At 47.8% G+C, this 15,542-nt stretch overlaps 1 protein-coding gene across 1 annotated transcript in view; it reads right to left on the bottom strand.

The window, feature by feature from the left end:
- Positions 1–8,145, bottom strand: part of EIF3E (eukaryotic translation initiation factor 3 subunit E) — a 59,584-nt gene extending 51,439 nt beyond the window's left edge. Inside the window, exons 1-3 of the mRNA XM_088450793.1 lie at positions 7,992–8,145; positions 6,933–7,050; positions 5,440–5,557 (exon numbers count right to left, since the gene is read on the bottom strand). Of these exons, the coding sequence (XP_088306919.1) occupies positions 5,440–5,557; positions 6,933–7,050; positions 7,992–8,081 (326 nt within the window). The 5' untranslated portion in view covers positions 8,082–8,145. The remainder of the gene's footprint in view (positions 1–5,439; positions 5,558–6,932; positions 7,051–7,991) is intronic.
- Positions 8,146–15,542: the final 7,397 nt, after the last annotated feature.

Below are 15,542 nucleotides of genomic sequence, written 5' to 3'. Positions count from 1 at the left end.
ATTCAATTGGGCGCACTGTTCTCGCAACTAAACACCATGTTTAAGGCGCAAGAATGAGCACTCTCAGACATAACCACGTGCTGAATTGAATAGCTCCAGGAGCTCCTTCCTGGCGCCATTTAATTCGCGTTGAATTGAATCATGCTGTAAGTGATGTGTGTGTGGGTGGGGGGCAAGAGCAATGAACTGACAGACCACAAATAAAACAAGTAGTGGTCTAGTGGAAGTAAATTGCTGTAAGCCCCAAGTACAGTGTAGTGACTACAAATATACACAAGTAGCACAGTGAGAGAAAAACTTCTAAACAGACTAAACAATGTAGGCAGTCATGTGATGCAGACGCACTTTAAGCTGACGCAATAATCAGACCACACAGATAATAAAAACAACCTGATCTATTAAGGATCATAGTAAACACCAAAACTGACTTAAAGTACTCAGTAGTAAGTTATAATACACACCTAACGGGTCAGTCCAGGTCAGTCCAACCAAGTGTCTCCACCACCAATCTGAGGTTTTTACGAAAATGTCTTAGTTAACGAGAGTATGTAAAAAAAAAAAAAAAAAAAAAAAACTATTTCTGCTAAATATCTCGACTGTCTGCCCGTTCATTTAATACATTGAAAAATTAATATTGCTGAAGCTGTCTACCAAAAGGGCTTATTTATTCCAGTTTATTAGAAGTATCACGGGTGTTTATTAAAGAATCACCAGAAATTTGGACCCCTAAGGTAACTTTTCCTCCAGAATCAAAAACTCCAAACCAAAAATTACTTTAGCTGCCTTAAGTTTCAAGTTTCAACAAAAGTGCACGTTTTTGGAACAAAAAAAAATAAGCTAGGTTAAATCAACATTAGATTTCCCAGTTATCATTACTACCACAAAAAAAAAAAAAAAAGGAGGAAGAAGAAGATGATCAGCATGGTACTCACACAAAAAGCGATCGCTCGCTCGGAAACAGGGCGCCCGCTTTTTCTTTTTTTTTTTTATTTAAACGGCCTCCTAGCCGCTCACTAAGCTGTGGGTGACCACCGACCATCTGGCTTGCGACGAGACCCTTGTGGTAGGGTCTCGTTTCCGCAAGCCCCAGTGAGCTTCCTGCTCTAATAGAGCAGGAAGCTCAACTACTGACATCACGAGTGAGGTCAGTAGGACTGCCCTCAAATGGCAGGCGTTCCTTCGGGAACGCCTCCGTTTGGCCAGCTACAAAACGGGGCGAGCTGTCGATCAACATCGACGGCCACCCCGTTTTGTTGCGAGCCCCAGAGGGAGTGATTTCTCGCTCCGGGGCTCGCATGCGCACTGCCCGGCCATCGACCTGCTTGTGAATCAGGCCCTCAGTTTCATAGTGGAGAAAAATAATGATGTTGACCTTCGATTACTGTTGTACCGCATACATAATTTACGCAGGAAACCATGCTGGTAAAAATCATACCAAAAAAGTAACAAAACCGAGGCAATGGGATGATCCTCCTATACAGAAACTGATGGGAAGGGGATTCCCTTTCCAAACCAAAACTGAAACTTTCCAGCCAAAGGGGGGAGGTTGGAGAGAACAGGGGAAGCCTCCACTACCCTCTTCTGGCCAACCCCAGGGACTTGCAATCTAATAATGTTTCCCCCGTGTCCCTGGTGGTCTAACGGTTGCACAGAAAGAACTTTGCCCCTACCGCCTGCGGCGTTTGCTGCCATGAGACTGGCTACCCAAGGCACCAAGCAAAAAACTGACTTCCAGGGCATCAGATGGGGTACGAGGAGGAAGAGCCTGCGCTGCTTAAAAAAGACGTTAACTCCTGGGTGTCCCCCAACTGGATAGAAGACAAATAAAGTACAAATATTTTCTCAACTAATTTAGGAGCAGTTTAAAATTGGACTGATTGTAAAGTGTAACTAAAAACAGCCCTGTATTAGCCCATACTGGTCAATATGCCACGGGTAAGATTACGCAGACCAGTTGTTCATTGTATTAGAAATAAGGAAACCCAAAAGAATCTTTAAGAGCTGTTAAATAACAGAAGATAAAGGCAACTAGATTACACCACGTACAGCGCCCCCAATGTTATTAAGTCGCTGAACGCTGCAGGCTGTGAGCCATGAAAGGCAGACGATCTCCTATAACCTTTAATAAGTTACTAAAGAAACAAACATTTGGAGATAATTACACAGAAGAAACAATTTCCACATCCTCATTAAAGCACACACTGGCCAGTACTAATTACATGAAGACAATTACTGCAAGAGACTGTAGTTACAAGTATCAGAACTGCAGGTGGATCCCTTTAGGTTAAAATGTTTGAAGGGGGCCAGATAATATACTGGAAGCTCTACACAGAACATAGGAATTATTACGCCACACGGACTTCTGGGGGAGAGATATGAAGGGGCGGGTAGGGGGGAAACCGGTAACTGCGCACGTTAAGTCTGCAGTTACTCCTTTCCTGTAGGTAGAAATGCAGGGACGCGAGCTGAATACTATCTTCAAGATAGAAGCACTGACATGCAAGGTAAATGTATGGACGATCAGTGGCACTGACTGTTCTGACAGCGGTCGTTGCCTCGCTGACTCTGCCCTCCCCCTGGCTGTTGGAATGAATTGTGCATACAAAATAAAATTACGTTTTGTTTTTTTATTATTAGCCGCAGGCAAACACACAAGCGGTACAGCGCAGGCAAAAACTTCAGCCCCGAAGAGGAGAGCCAACACTGGGAGAGCGCAGATCGCCAGTAGGCGATTTAATGCTCGCTCATATTGACATGCAGCTGGTCATGCTTCACCGTGATCCAGCAGTAAAGCAGGTCCAGACAAATAACGTTGGAGCCGTCCGCATCATACAACTCCCCATCGGTCCTTTCCAGGACAAAAAGAAAACAAGAGAAAACTTACACTGCACAACAATGAAAATGTTTCCGATGTGAAAATAGTTACTTCTAATTGATTTCAGCATCCAAATAGTGAATATGACATTTAAAACTCTCAGCTCTGAGTTCCGAGATATAGCCCATTTATGACGATGTAGGGGTATTCCTAGCGAAGTGGGCAGAATGGAGAGAATCTTACCAGCAATCTGCGCGGACGGGGCCTAATGACAGAATTAAATGAATCGGTTATTTGTCCCCTCCCCTATTCAAATATATGCGATTCACGGGATTACCCACACAGGATAACTGTGGTGCACTGAGTGACAGCATAGGGAGCGATTCCACCAAGACATTTCAGGAATGGAACAAAGATATCAGGGTAGGTGACAGTGACAAGAGACGCCCCAGAGGAGGAGTACAAGCGACAAGCAAAGAGAAAGCACCCCCATGTATAGGCCACTATATTACATAGTACTTTCCTATGCTGTATGTTTGTTTCCTATGCTGTGTGTTTGTTTCGTTTTGTGTTCTAATTTGTGATTGATTTAAAACTTATTTATTTTCCATCAAGAAAATATCAGATTTTATAATAGCTTTTCACTGACTATATTACTAATGTACATACAGTATAGTGCAAGTAGTGTAGCTCGAAAAATAGAGCTAGTAAAAACATTCTGAAATCATTTTAGTTTTTCTTGACCTCAAATTAGTAATGTATGACTATTTTTAGAAAGGAAACAAATTAAAAGTATTAATTTGTCATACAGTGCTATTAACTTTCAGTAACATCACTCTTTAAATAGAACAGTTTTTATCAATTCACATCAGTTCTTGTGTCAATGGAGCTCAGACTAAATTCTCTCCCGCACACAGGGCCTGATTCAGAGGCGCTCGCAAAAAGCGAGCACTCGCTCTGAATCAGGGCGGGCGCTAGTTTTTTTTAGTTGCGGCCTCTTGGCCGCTCACATAGCTGTGGGTTACCACCCACAGCTATTGCGAGCAGCCATGATGATAGTCAAAACCATCGGGCTTGCGACGAGACCCTTGTGGTAGGGTCTCGTGGCCGCAAGCCCCAGAGAGCTTATGGCTCTGATAGAGCCGGAAGCTCTCCCACTGACATCACTGGTGATGTCAGTGGGGCCGCCCACAAACAGCAAGCCTTCGTATGGGAACGACTGTTTGTGAAGCCACCCCCCGCCACGCCTACAAAGTGGGACGAGCTGTCGATCAACATCGACAGCCGCCCCTATTGTAGTGAGTCCTGGAGCGAGCGCTTTTGCGCTCGTGCGTGCGCACTGGGCCACCATCGACCAGTTTGCGAGGCCCACAGTCTGGTATGTTTTTTGCACTGTGGGAGGAAAGGCCCCCAATGAAAACGCCACACACACTGGGCCCTGGTCACAAAGGAACCCATGGTCCCAGCACAGCTCTACCAAAGAGCAGACCATTATCACATGCGATAGCTTCTTGCTTAAATATCTTTACCATGTCAGATTCACTAAAGTGTAACTCAATCTGTTCTAACACAATAGTTTGGTAAAAATCACTGCAATCCTAATTCATCCAGCCTAATGGCTGTATACATCGCTCACACAGAGATAAGTATCGGTGGGGAATGCTGCATACATCGCTCAACCAGCGCTTGCAAATGGGGCTCATTGAACCCTACAGGATAAGTGGCACTGCAGTTTATTCATAACTAGCGACCCGCCCCGGCTTTGCACGGGAGCAAGTTTGAATTTACGGCAACAGTCTTTTTTATTTTTAAATCGAGGTCTTATAAGATTGCCTTGTAGACATTCGGTGTTTTTCCTCCTGAAGTCAACACGAAAAGATTTACTTTTGATGACACGTAAAAAGGGCCACTTCAAGTTTGTCCACGAGAAAAACAGTCTCCATGTAAAGTGTCTGTCCCTGACCTTTATTCATTGTCATGTCAAAGCAGACTGACCAGGAATTGGACTCGTTTGAAATTAAATAATCGTTTTTCACATAAATGAAATAGGAACAAATAAAAAGAGGGGGGTAAAACTGAAATTGTGTATCAGTAATCGGGGCTTACATCAATTTTTCTGGAGAAACCGGATAATACGTATAAATCTCTACATCAGTGGTGTCAAACTCAGGCCCTTCAGCTTTTGTGGGACTACATATCCCAGGATGCCCTGCCACAGTTTTAGCATGCCCTAATAGCAAAACTGTGGCACTGCATGCTAGGCTGTGTAGTTCCACTGCAGCTGGAGGGCCAGAGTTTGACACCACTGCTCTACATGGTATAAAATAAAGTCCATCGTGATATACCTTTAACGGTTCAGGCAGCGTAAGCCAAGAAAGTGCTCGGACAGACGTTTTTCATTGACTTGCTTCACTAAAATCATCACTGCTCAGCTCCCCTTTGTCATACATTAATGGCTCAACTGCATCAAATTCCATCCAGTGGTTCTCTAGATTAGCCCTAAACAGGGACTTTATTTTATACTATGTATGGAGCTGGTCGCGGTCACATTTCACCAACAGTCTCTCACTTGCACCATGTTCAGAAACATAAGCAAAAACAACGGTGACGTCCCCAAACCATACCTAGTAGACTGCATCTGTCGGGTTGTTTCGGGATCTTCGAACATCTTCACTATGGGCTCGGTTTCTGCCTGAAGTTGTTTCAGTTGTGCCACCACGGTGGTTCTCTTCTCCCTCAGCGCTGTAGAGAAATCACCCACGTTACGCACAACGGGCTGATGAGGCACAACAGCACTACGTAACACTAAAGTACAGGCGTAAACAAGTACATGGCTATACGCCACAGGTTCTCACACTTCATCCTCAGGACCCCAAACAGAGCAGGTTTTCCAAGTCTCTGCACAGAACCACGAGTTAAACAAATCAGCTCTACCTGTGGATGTTTTAAAATGTGTCAGTGAGTAATGAACACACCTGTGCACCTGTTGGGTGACCTGGAAAAATGTGAACGTGTGTCGGGTCCTGAGGACCGAGTTTGAGAACCGCTGTTATAAGCTAATTTGTGAGCTCAACATTTAAGCGAGCGAAGCAAAATTAAAATTTGTACGATAATGGGGTTCACAGATACACGATAAATCAGAAGGTGCCAACATTAGGGGATAAGATGTGACAGGGTAAATTGTGGGTCACTGCTATAGCATCAGCAGCAAACTCAAAAGGGGCTTTAGAGCAAAGGATTAAATACAACAACAACAAAAAAAAGGTAAATAACATATACGTGAGGACAGATGAGAACATCAAACGCTGGCACATTTTAATACTGGGTGGAAAACAAAAGTTATTGTACCACTGTTACGGTTCACTCTGCACCTGTCACGACCCGTGCAGTACCTCTCCCCTGCCTGGGGTGTCGCTCTCTTCCCTTGTGCTTCCAGTACACTCTGGTGTGTATCTCAGCAGTTTGTTGCATCAGATGAGTGTGATCAAAGAACCAGAGCCAACAGCGACACCCAAGGCAGGAAAGGGGAACTGCATGGGTTGTGACAGGTGCAGGGTGTTACGGAGCCTATACATTAGTAGATAAATTGAACGATATATCGTTCTACCGTTCAATTTATCTGCTATGGATAGGCCCTGAACGATGACAGATGCGCACTCCCAAACCGATAAATTTCATCTTGCATCTCTCCAACATGTTGGTTAATTATTGCATATCGCTGCCAGAGATTAGAAATATTGTGCAGTTTATATGCGGTAAACGACGAAAGATATTAGCAGCAGCTACAAAGCAATGGAGAGAGAAATCCACTCCCTGAATGATGTCATACGATATCGTTCATCGTTTGCCAAAATCTGTCATATACATGACCGATATCGTTCAGCACAACCACTGGAACTTTCAAGGGATATCTTTGGTCTTTCATCTCTCAGAAATGTATCTGCTAATGATAGGCCCCTTTAGAAAGAACACTACATTCTTATAAGAATACCAATCAAGAGATACTGGCACGATATTGCCCAGTACGGCAGGAGGCATGGTCTAACCATACCCCTCTCCGTCACTACTGTGGATCAGCACTATGTAATGAGTTAGACTGAAGGGTAGAAAAAATTACCATGAGGGATCTCCTTGTCAGGGTAGAGATTTTTATACACGTCCATCGCAAAGTCCACCATGTTGGTATCACTAAGCAAGTCCAGCTTGCCATGGAGCAGCTCCTTCTCATTGTAAATCTGCAGAGAGAAGATCACGGCATGAAGACAACGCTCACGGGGTGTACAGAGGAATCATGTGATAATAGGAATATTCAAACATGCCGTCAGCGAACCCAACATGTGCATTCAGATGTTTTGGGCACCCATTACTTTTAGCGCTGGACACATCAGGCGCGCTAAGACAATTGAATACTGCCGTCCCTTTTGAGTGCCGCAAGATCACAGGGCGCTATTCAATAGATGCAGATCTACGTGCCAGTTGCGCCCAAAGAGGTCGGGTTTATCCGCGTAGAACGTTCGCAAAAAGTGTTGTTTGGACATCAAAACGGTTCACTTCACCCATTTCAGCTGGCAATCACCCCCAGGGGGTTGCCAGCTGACATGCCTCTGCCAGCAGGTGATCGCGGCTGACAGGAGCAACAATTGAATAGCGCCGTCAGGCGTAAAGGGGGGTTGAAACAATTGCATTCGGCCCATAAAGCGGCTAAACTACCGGGCGCCCTGCCCCCGAAAATGCAGTTTGGGCACCCAAAAGACAGACTTTCCGCAGACTTGGGCTCGCCACCTCAGGACACCAGCAGAAACCTAGACGCCCGTGGTACTCGCGCCCGATCGGAGCAACAATTGAATGTCTGCTGCCACGCAAAAGACAATGGAATCCCCTCCAAGTATTTTAATACTGACATGCCCCCCCTCCCTGCTCCCGAAACTGGCCAGCTGGCTGGGAGGTAGTGCTGGGACTTTTAGTCCCACAGCAGCTGGAGAGCTGGTTTCTTGCTGATGCAAAAAGTCTACTGAGCCAAAAGTCCTTGCCAAGGCCGGGACCAGCGTAGGGGCTCCCTCCAGCAGGGCCTATGGGGGATCCCAGCACCATGCATGCGGCTGCCCCACACTCTCTGTCCCCACGTGCACCACCAGGCCGCAGCCCTCCCCTCCCTCTGCTCCCCCGGCCCCCGCACCTCCTTCACGGACAGGAACTCCAGCAGCGGGAAGACCAGGTGCCGGTCCAGAAAGTGCGCGATGCGGGTTGTCAGGTCGTACTCCGCCATGGCTGCCGGCTGGGGGGGAAAGGAGGAGCTCGCTCACGGGTAAAGCTTTATCGAAACAACGGAAGAGGAGATAACTGGATGAGAAACCAGCAGCAGAGCAAAACCGTGTGCTCCTCCGGTGTCTTCAACTCAGGCGCCATTTTGTCGGAGTCCTGCTTCTCACTTTAGCTCACGAATACACAGAGGGAACGCAACGACCCTGGGGGGGGAGGGGGGTATAATTACTAAAGTGAGAGCTTTTAGAAGTGGAGTAGCAACCAATCAGATTCTAGCTATTATCATCTAGAACAGGCCTGGCCAACCTGTGGCTCTCAAGCTGTTGTGAAACTACAAGTCCCAGCGTGCCTTGCTACAGTTTTGCTATTGGGGAATACTAAAACTGTTGCAGGGCATGCTGGGACTTGTAGTTTCACAACAGCTGGAGAGCCACAGGTTGGCCAGGCCTGATCTAGAAGATGCTAGTAAAATCTAATTGGTTGCTATGGGCAACATCTCCATTTCTAAAAACTATCATAATAAATCATCACCATCACCTGGGGGTGGGGGATCTGCTGCTGGGATCTTATACCATTAGGTGCCTGTAGGTGGGGCAATACTGCGCGGGGGATCATTTCCCATGGAGGGAGCTGGGTGGGGCTATTTCCACTGGGGTGTGGGAACTATTGATTGTACAAGGGGGACTATGGACTCAGGATGCAAAAACACACTCTGGGTGTCTCTCTCTCTCTCTCTAATATATATAACAACAAACTCAGCACCCCCACTGTACTACTATAAAGAAGTGGTCCAGGGTGCCTTCCCCAAATGGATGTCCAAATAGAAACAAATAGAAGCAGGCGGCACTCTCAGTGTATAAAAATAACCAATAAGAGGATTCCAAGCCTCTGCTACTGATCAACGTTCCTGATGAAAAAGTTGAAGTAAATTTGAAACGTTGATCAGTAGCAGAGGCTTGGAATCCTCTTATTGGTTATTTTTATACACTGAGAGTGCCGCCTGCTTCTATTTGTATATTTGTATATATATATATATATATATATATATTATATATATCTACCCTCCAGCATGACCCCTTCCACCCGATACAAAATGCTCTGCTGCTGGATTTCTCTCTTAATTAATGATTGCAGATACCTGTGCTGAGCTAGCTAAAAGATGAGGCAGGTGTTTCACCACAGGTGGTTGCAATCATCAATTAAGGGAGAAATCCAGGAGCAGAGCTTTTTGTACTGGGTGGACGGGGTCATGATGGAGGGTCTGTAAATATAATATATATTTTATTTATTTATTTTGAAAAGACATTCCAAACTCACATAAAAAAAAAAACATTTTGGGGGGGGGGAAACAAATTGTGGTTGGAGTCAGCATATTTCTATTATATTGGTTATCTGCTTACTCACTGTTTATCACTACATAATTAATGTTCATGCTGCTTTTTATACTGTGACCTGGTATGATTGAAATATTATAGGTGTATGTGTACTTATATTGATGTTTCTAATAAATTATTTTAATGACCCATTAACTGATCCAGGGTGAGCACTCCACTATTTATCCTCCTTACACACTCTTTTACTCCTTCTCCACCAAAAACCCAGGTCCGACCCATCTTATCGAACATGGGTCCTGATTCAGACCCGGTCGCAAGGCTGCGTTCGCACGCAGCCTGCTGATGTTTGCAATCTGCGCATGCGTACAAGACACAGTGCTCGCACCCTGTACACAGATGCTCCGCAAGCATGAGTGACAGGACGTGCCATTCGTGGGTGGTAACGGGGGTGTGGTGGTGCGAATGCAGGCTTGTCAGGGGCGTGTATAATTAAGGCGCAGCGTCAGCATACACGTCACATGGCTGAATTACACACAACAGCACTCGCAGTGCTTGCGGTAGGGTAGGGTCAGCCACAAGTGCTGCGTATGGGTCCGATGTCAGCCGATGTTACCGATTGTTTAATACACTTCCTGGAGATGACATGTGTTACTAAGGGAAAGTGGGCGTCTTGTGTTAGGCTGGTGGGCGTCTAAATACATACCGCAATCGCATGACAAAACATAGTGGGACTGTCCCGATGTCCCACTCGCGGGCCGCAGTGTCCCGCGGTGAGGAGGAAGTTGGGGAGAGCACATACCACTGCTCTGCATAGCAGAGCAGCGGTTGTGCAGAAGGTGAACAGATGCCGCACACATGCGCACGGTATTTATTCACCAGTTTAGGGAGAGCCTGGGGGCTGACCAGCATCTTGAAGAGTGCTGGGCACGCCCTCTATAGTGACATAAACGGGGGTTGCCGCGCGGCTCCTCCCCATTTTCATGAGGCACGCCCCTTCCCACGAAGCCCCACCCTCTTTTCGGGCACGCGCCGATGGCACGCAAATTGTCACTATTCGTCGTTCTCAAAAGTTGGGAGGTATGCCAATGGGAGGGTGGAGGGCAGGGTTTTCCACCACAGCCGGCTGTGCGATGGTGGCGAGTAGTGAGTTCAGGCAGGGCGGCACTCCGGGCAAAGGCCCTGCTAGCCTGTGCCTAGAACCGTCACTGCCCGAGTTGGCCCCGTTTACACTGAACCAGGGCCTGCACTGCAAAACCTGTGTTTGCCATTAGAAATTGCCTTTTTTGGGTTCACAAAGATGAGGTCATAAAAAGTGGGTTGTGTCTGCTTACTGAAGCTCCAATCAGCTACTTTCTTGTGTGACCCTGGTCAGATAACCCGGGTTGCAACGTTTACACCCGACCGATAACTGTGTCCTCCCCGAGTACGACCCTGATTGCTACCAGAGTCGGATTCTCGGGTCACTCGACATGGGTTATTTTGTAAGGACCGTTTTACACAGAGCCGCAGCCTGGGTTATTTGGGCAGTGGAAAAGGGGTATTACCTACACCAAGGGTCTTCAACCTTGGCCCTCCAGCTGCTGTGGAACTACACATCCCAGCATGCACTGCCATAGTTATTGCATGCTGTTATATCAAAATGGTGGCAGTGCATGCTGGGATGTGTATTCCACGGGATCACAATCAAGACCAGATTACAATCCCAATGCCTCCAGGTAAGTAAACCTAACCTTACCCTCCCTCCCTCCCCGCAGCCTAAACCTAACCTCCTTCCAGTGCCTAAACCTAACCTTCCTTCCCCGCAGCCTACCCTAACCTCCCCCCACAGCCTAAACATAACGCTCCCCCTAGTGCCTAACCCCAGTACTTACCTTCGGGATTCAGGTGGTTCGGGATGTCGGTGCAAGTATTCTGATAAATGTTGGGTTTCTGGCATTGGCATCCCGACCGCCGGAATCCCAGCAGTCAGGATTTTGACCGCACCCCCCTGGGATCCAGATGGGTCCCGGCCAGCAGTGGCTCCTGTCTTCTTACCTCAGGGGGGCTGCCGCTGCTTCTGATCACAATGAGTGTCAGGCACCAGGACTTAAGCATGCACATAACACTACACCAGATTCTTGGGGCTGCATTAGTAGCAGCCCCAAGAAGCCCTGTAGGGCTGCCCGAAAGGCAGAGCAGAGGCTTCCACTGATAGCTGCTATTTTGCTTATGGAAGCCCGGACTGGCAGTCCCAGGGGGAGGAGACACCTCCCCCTGGGGCTGCCTGTCCTGTGTGTGACTGGCAGATGGCGCATCCAATAGGAAGCCACCTCCAGTCACAGTGTAGCCAGGGAAGTCATGGACTACACTGTCTCACTGAAGAGGAGGATTTTACTGGGAGTGCTGCAGCCTTCGCAGTTCCTAGGAAAAATCCGCCACTGGTCCCTGCCGCTGCTGCAGTGGAGCACGCTAACAGGTAGATCCAGGGTGATCCAGACTTCCCTGGTCTGCCTGGTGGAAACCGGCGTAGGGCATGGGGACAACACTGGAGAGTTGCGTCTGGCCTGCATCCACGAGGATCCAGGATCCGCCAATCCCGCGCAGTGCGCCCAGTTTGGAGCCAGCCGAGAGCCAATCCTGACCTGAGACCCGACAGGCCAGGCAAGATGGCAGCAGCAAACCAATCATGGCTCGCCGCTTCATCGCCACCGTCACCTTTTGCTGGCTTATAACAGCCAGCACGAGGTGCAAGAAGTCAGTTCGGTGGCCGAGAATGAGCAGAAGACACCGCGGAAAGCCCTGGAGGGCGGTAGCCAACCATAAAAATCTTAACCAGGCTGCCGCCTACCAGGTGCAGACTGAAGAGCTGACACCTACCGGATGTGGGGTCGGCAAAGAGGCCCGAAGTCCTGCAGGAGTAATGTGCGATGCAAAAGAGCACACACTGGTCACTGCTCCCCAGGTAAAGACAACGGGAAGCCCTGAGGGTGTTGATCATCAGGTGAACTGTCCGGAGGCCGGCCAGGCTGAGCTTGGCTTGGCACCGCCTTGGACCATGGTGGAGGTAAGGTTGAAGCCCCCTAGACCACAGGGGATCGGACACAAGGTCCATGGACACCAGCAGGCATTAGACCTGGTCCTATGCGGTCAGGCACTAGGCCCGGAGGGGACATAAGGGGGCATTAAGCCCCATATTAATGCTGAAGGCTTTTGGCAATAGGCCCGAGGGCACCAGGGGCATTAGGCCCGCAGAGAAAGGAGGGGCACTAGGCCCACAGAGACAGGAGGGGCACCATAGGCAAACGCAGGGGGGGTTTCCGTCTGCCTGGAAGCCCCCCTCCCCAGCCAACACCATGAACACAATCAGTAGTGGCTTCAGGCACGGGCAAGCCGGTCCGTCGCCCGGAGCGCTACTGTTTCCGGATGGCACACTAAACGCCCACCTCCCTCCCAGCGCTATGGGATATATTTAAGCTCAGCTGGGAGGGAGCGGAGGAGGGAAGGGGAGGCAACACAGGACGGCGCTGGGCACAGCGCCGCCTAGCGCCGGCCCTGAACACTATAGAAATAGTAATATAATAGAATGTTACTAGCGCTGCATGTTGTTCACAGTATTACAAATGAAATAATTAGCACCACCTGTGGATCTTTTAAAATGTGTCAGCTAGTAATAAATACACCTGTGCACCAACTAGGAGATGTGGAAAACATGCACTGTTAGGGATGCACTACTATAGACCATCTATAGGGCAATTTATTAATACTGTATAATAATACACTGTCCAGTACATAAGGAGACCGATATGTACATATATGTCCAGGGCAGTGCTAGGTTCTTCTGCTGCTCCCCCAGACTCCTGGACTTGCTCCAATGCTCTGGAATGGTGCCCACATCTGACATAAAATCAGCTCAGGCAGGATGGCTCTACTGCCGCATGTAATGGCATACTGTGATCACTGGTCCTGTATATGGTGGAATTATGACACACAATATACTTTTGTATGTAACATATTAAAGCTGAATAAGTGCTAATTATGCCCTCTTCATGGACTGGCCACACTCACTCTAAAATCAAGCATTTGGAAACCCCCTACAAGAAATCCTGCGTTTGCCACTGGGCACTAGGCCCACAGAGACAAGAGGGACACTAGGCCCGCACAGACAGGAGGGGCACTAGGCCCGCAAAGACAGGAAGGACACAAGGCCCAGTCGGATTCTAGATATATATCCGGATTGCCATTGTGTGCTTTATATATTTATCTTCGGTTTGCTGTGTTACATCTATATACTCATACACTGGTGCTGTGATTTATATTGATGTGCATGGTGTGCTGTGTCTTATAGTAGGTAGCCAGTATAGGGCCCCTTGCATACAGAACAGCTAGGGGAGGAAACCACTGCGCAGTGAGCGCTGTTGTTGTGATTTATTGCAGGGCGTGATCAGGACCAGCCGCCGACAAGGGGACAAGAGTGTCCTGGTGAGTGGCATTTGTGTTGTCTGTAGTCTGTGTTGGACGTGTGGTACCCCCAAGTTTGTTCCTAAATAGGGGTCCCCCAATATTTTTTTTTTATGTATGTACGCATAGATATACTGCAGCCCCATTCCATATAATAGGCAGGTATAGTGAACTGTGACTGACACTGCTCTCCCTGAACCCCACTGAGCATGTGCAGACAGGGAGGTAGAAAGTCCCCTTGGTCAGCGACCCATTTTTGGAGGGAAAATCCTGCCCCATTGTTTGGTAGCCTAGGTGTCCAGGCAGAGATCCCTGTAGGCGGCCTGTTGCTGAGTCCCCCCTGTCCACTCATAGATGCCGGACCGACAGGGAGGAGAATATGGAAGAGTTTATAATATACCCTCCCCAGGGCTGACAGTGCTGAGTCTGGGAGGAATTTCTGAAAAATGATTGTCTGTGAGGAATTGCTGTGGAGTGTCCCTGGATCTGTACAAATAGGGGAGCAGTAACCCCTCTCATTTATCCTGGATTACAAATACTGCACCTGGTGTGCTATCTGTAATGAGTTGCTATGGAGTGTCCCTGGATCTGTACAAATAGGGGTGCAGTAACCCCTCTCATTTATCCTGGATTACAAATACTGCACCTGGTATGCTGTCTGTAATGAGTTGCTGTGGAGTGTCCCTGGATCTGTACAAATAGGGGTGCAGTAACCCCTCTCATTTATCCTGGATTACAAATACTGCACCTGGTATGCTGTCTGTAATGAGTTGCTGTGGAGTGTCCCTGGATCTGTACAAATAGGGGTGCAGTAACCCCTCTCATTTATCCTGGATTATAAATACTGCACCTGGTATGCTGTCTGTAATGAGTTGCTGTGGAGTGTCCCTGGATCTGTACAAATAGGGGTGCAGTAACCCCTCTCATTTATCCTGGATTACAAATACTGCACCTGGTATGCTGTCTGTGAGGAATTGCTGTGGAGTGTCCCTGGATCTGTAAAAATAGGGGAGCAGTAACCCCTCTCATTTATCCTGGATTACAAATACTGCACCTAGTATGCTGTCTGTAATGAGTTGCTGTGGAGTGTCCCTGGATCTGTACAAATAGGGGTGCAGTAACCCCTCTCATTTATCCTGGATTACAAATACTGCACCTGGTATGCTGTCTGTAATGAGTTGCTGTGGAGTGTCCCTGGATCTGTACAAATAGGGGAGCAGTAACCCCTCTCATTTACCCAGGATTACAAATACTGCACCTAGTATGCTGTCTGTAATGAGTTGCTGTGGAGTGTCCCTGGATCTGTACAAATAGGGGTGCAGTAACCCCTCTCATTTACCCTGGATTACAAATACTGCACCTGGTATGCTGTCTGTAATGAGTTGCTGTGGAGTGCCCTTGGAGCTGTAAAAATAAGGATGCTATAAATTTTATGTTTGCCCTGGATTACAATTACCAGACTTCACATTAGCCTGGAAAGCTACCTATCCAATCTGCCAGGAGAGGTGCTCTGATGCTGGATGTGAGTCCCTGGAGGAAGCTTGCCTGGGGATTTGCATAGAGCACCCTATTTTGGAAGAAGCCCCCTCTGAATAAAGGACTGCCTTCCTAAGTGCCTGTTATCAGGAATCACTGCATATGGCAGTCTGCACATGCTGGGAGAGAAGAGGAGCTGCCTGGGAAGGAGGTCTAAT

The sequence above is a fragment of the Taudactylus pleione genome, unplaced genomic scaffold, assembly GCF_031769625.1.
Source record: "Taudactylus pleione unplaced genomic scaffold, aTauple2 ptg000524l, whole genome shotgun sequence".
Classification (NCBI taxonomy): Eukaryota; Metazoa; Chordata; class Amphibia; order Anura; family Myobatrachidae; genus Taudactylus; species Taudactylus pleione.
The sequence above is the reverse complement of the archived record's forward strand: the minus strand, read 5'-3'. Positions and strand labels throughout refer to the sequence as shown.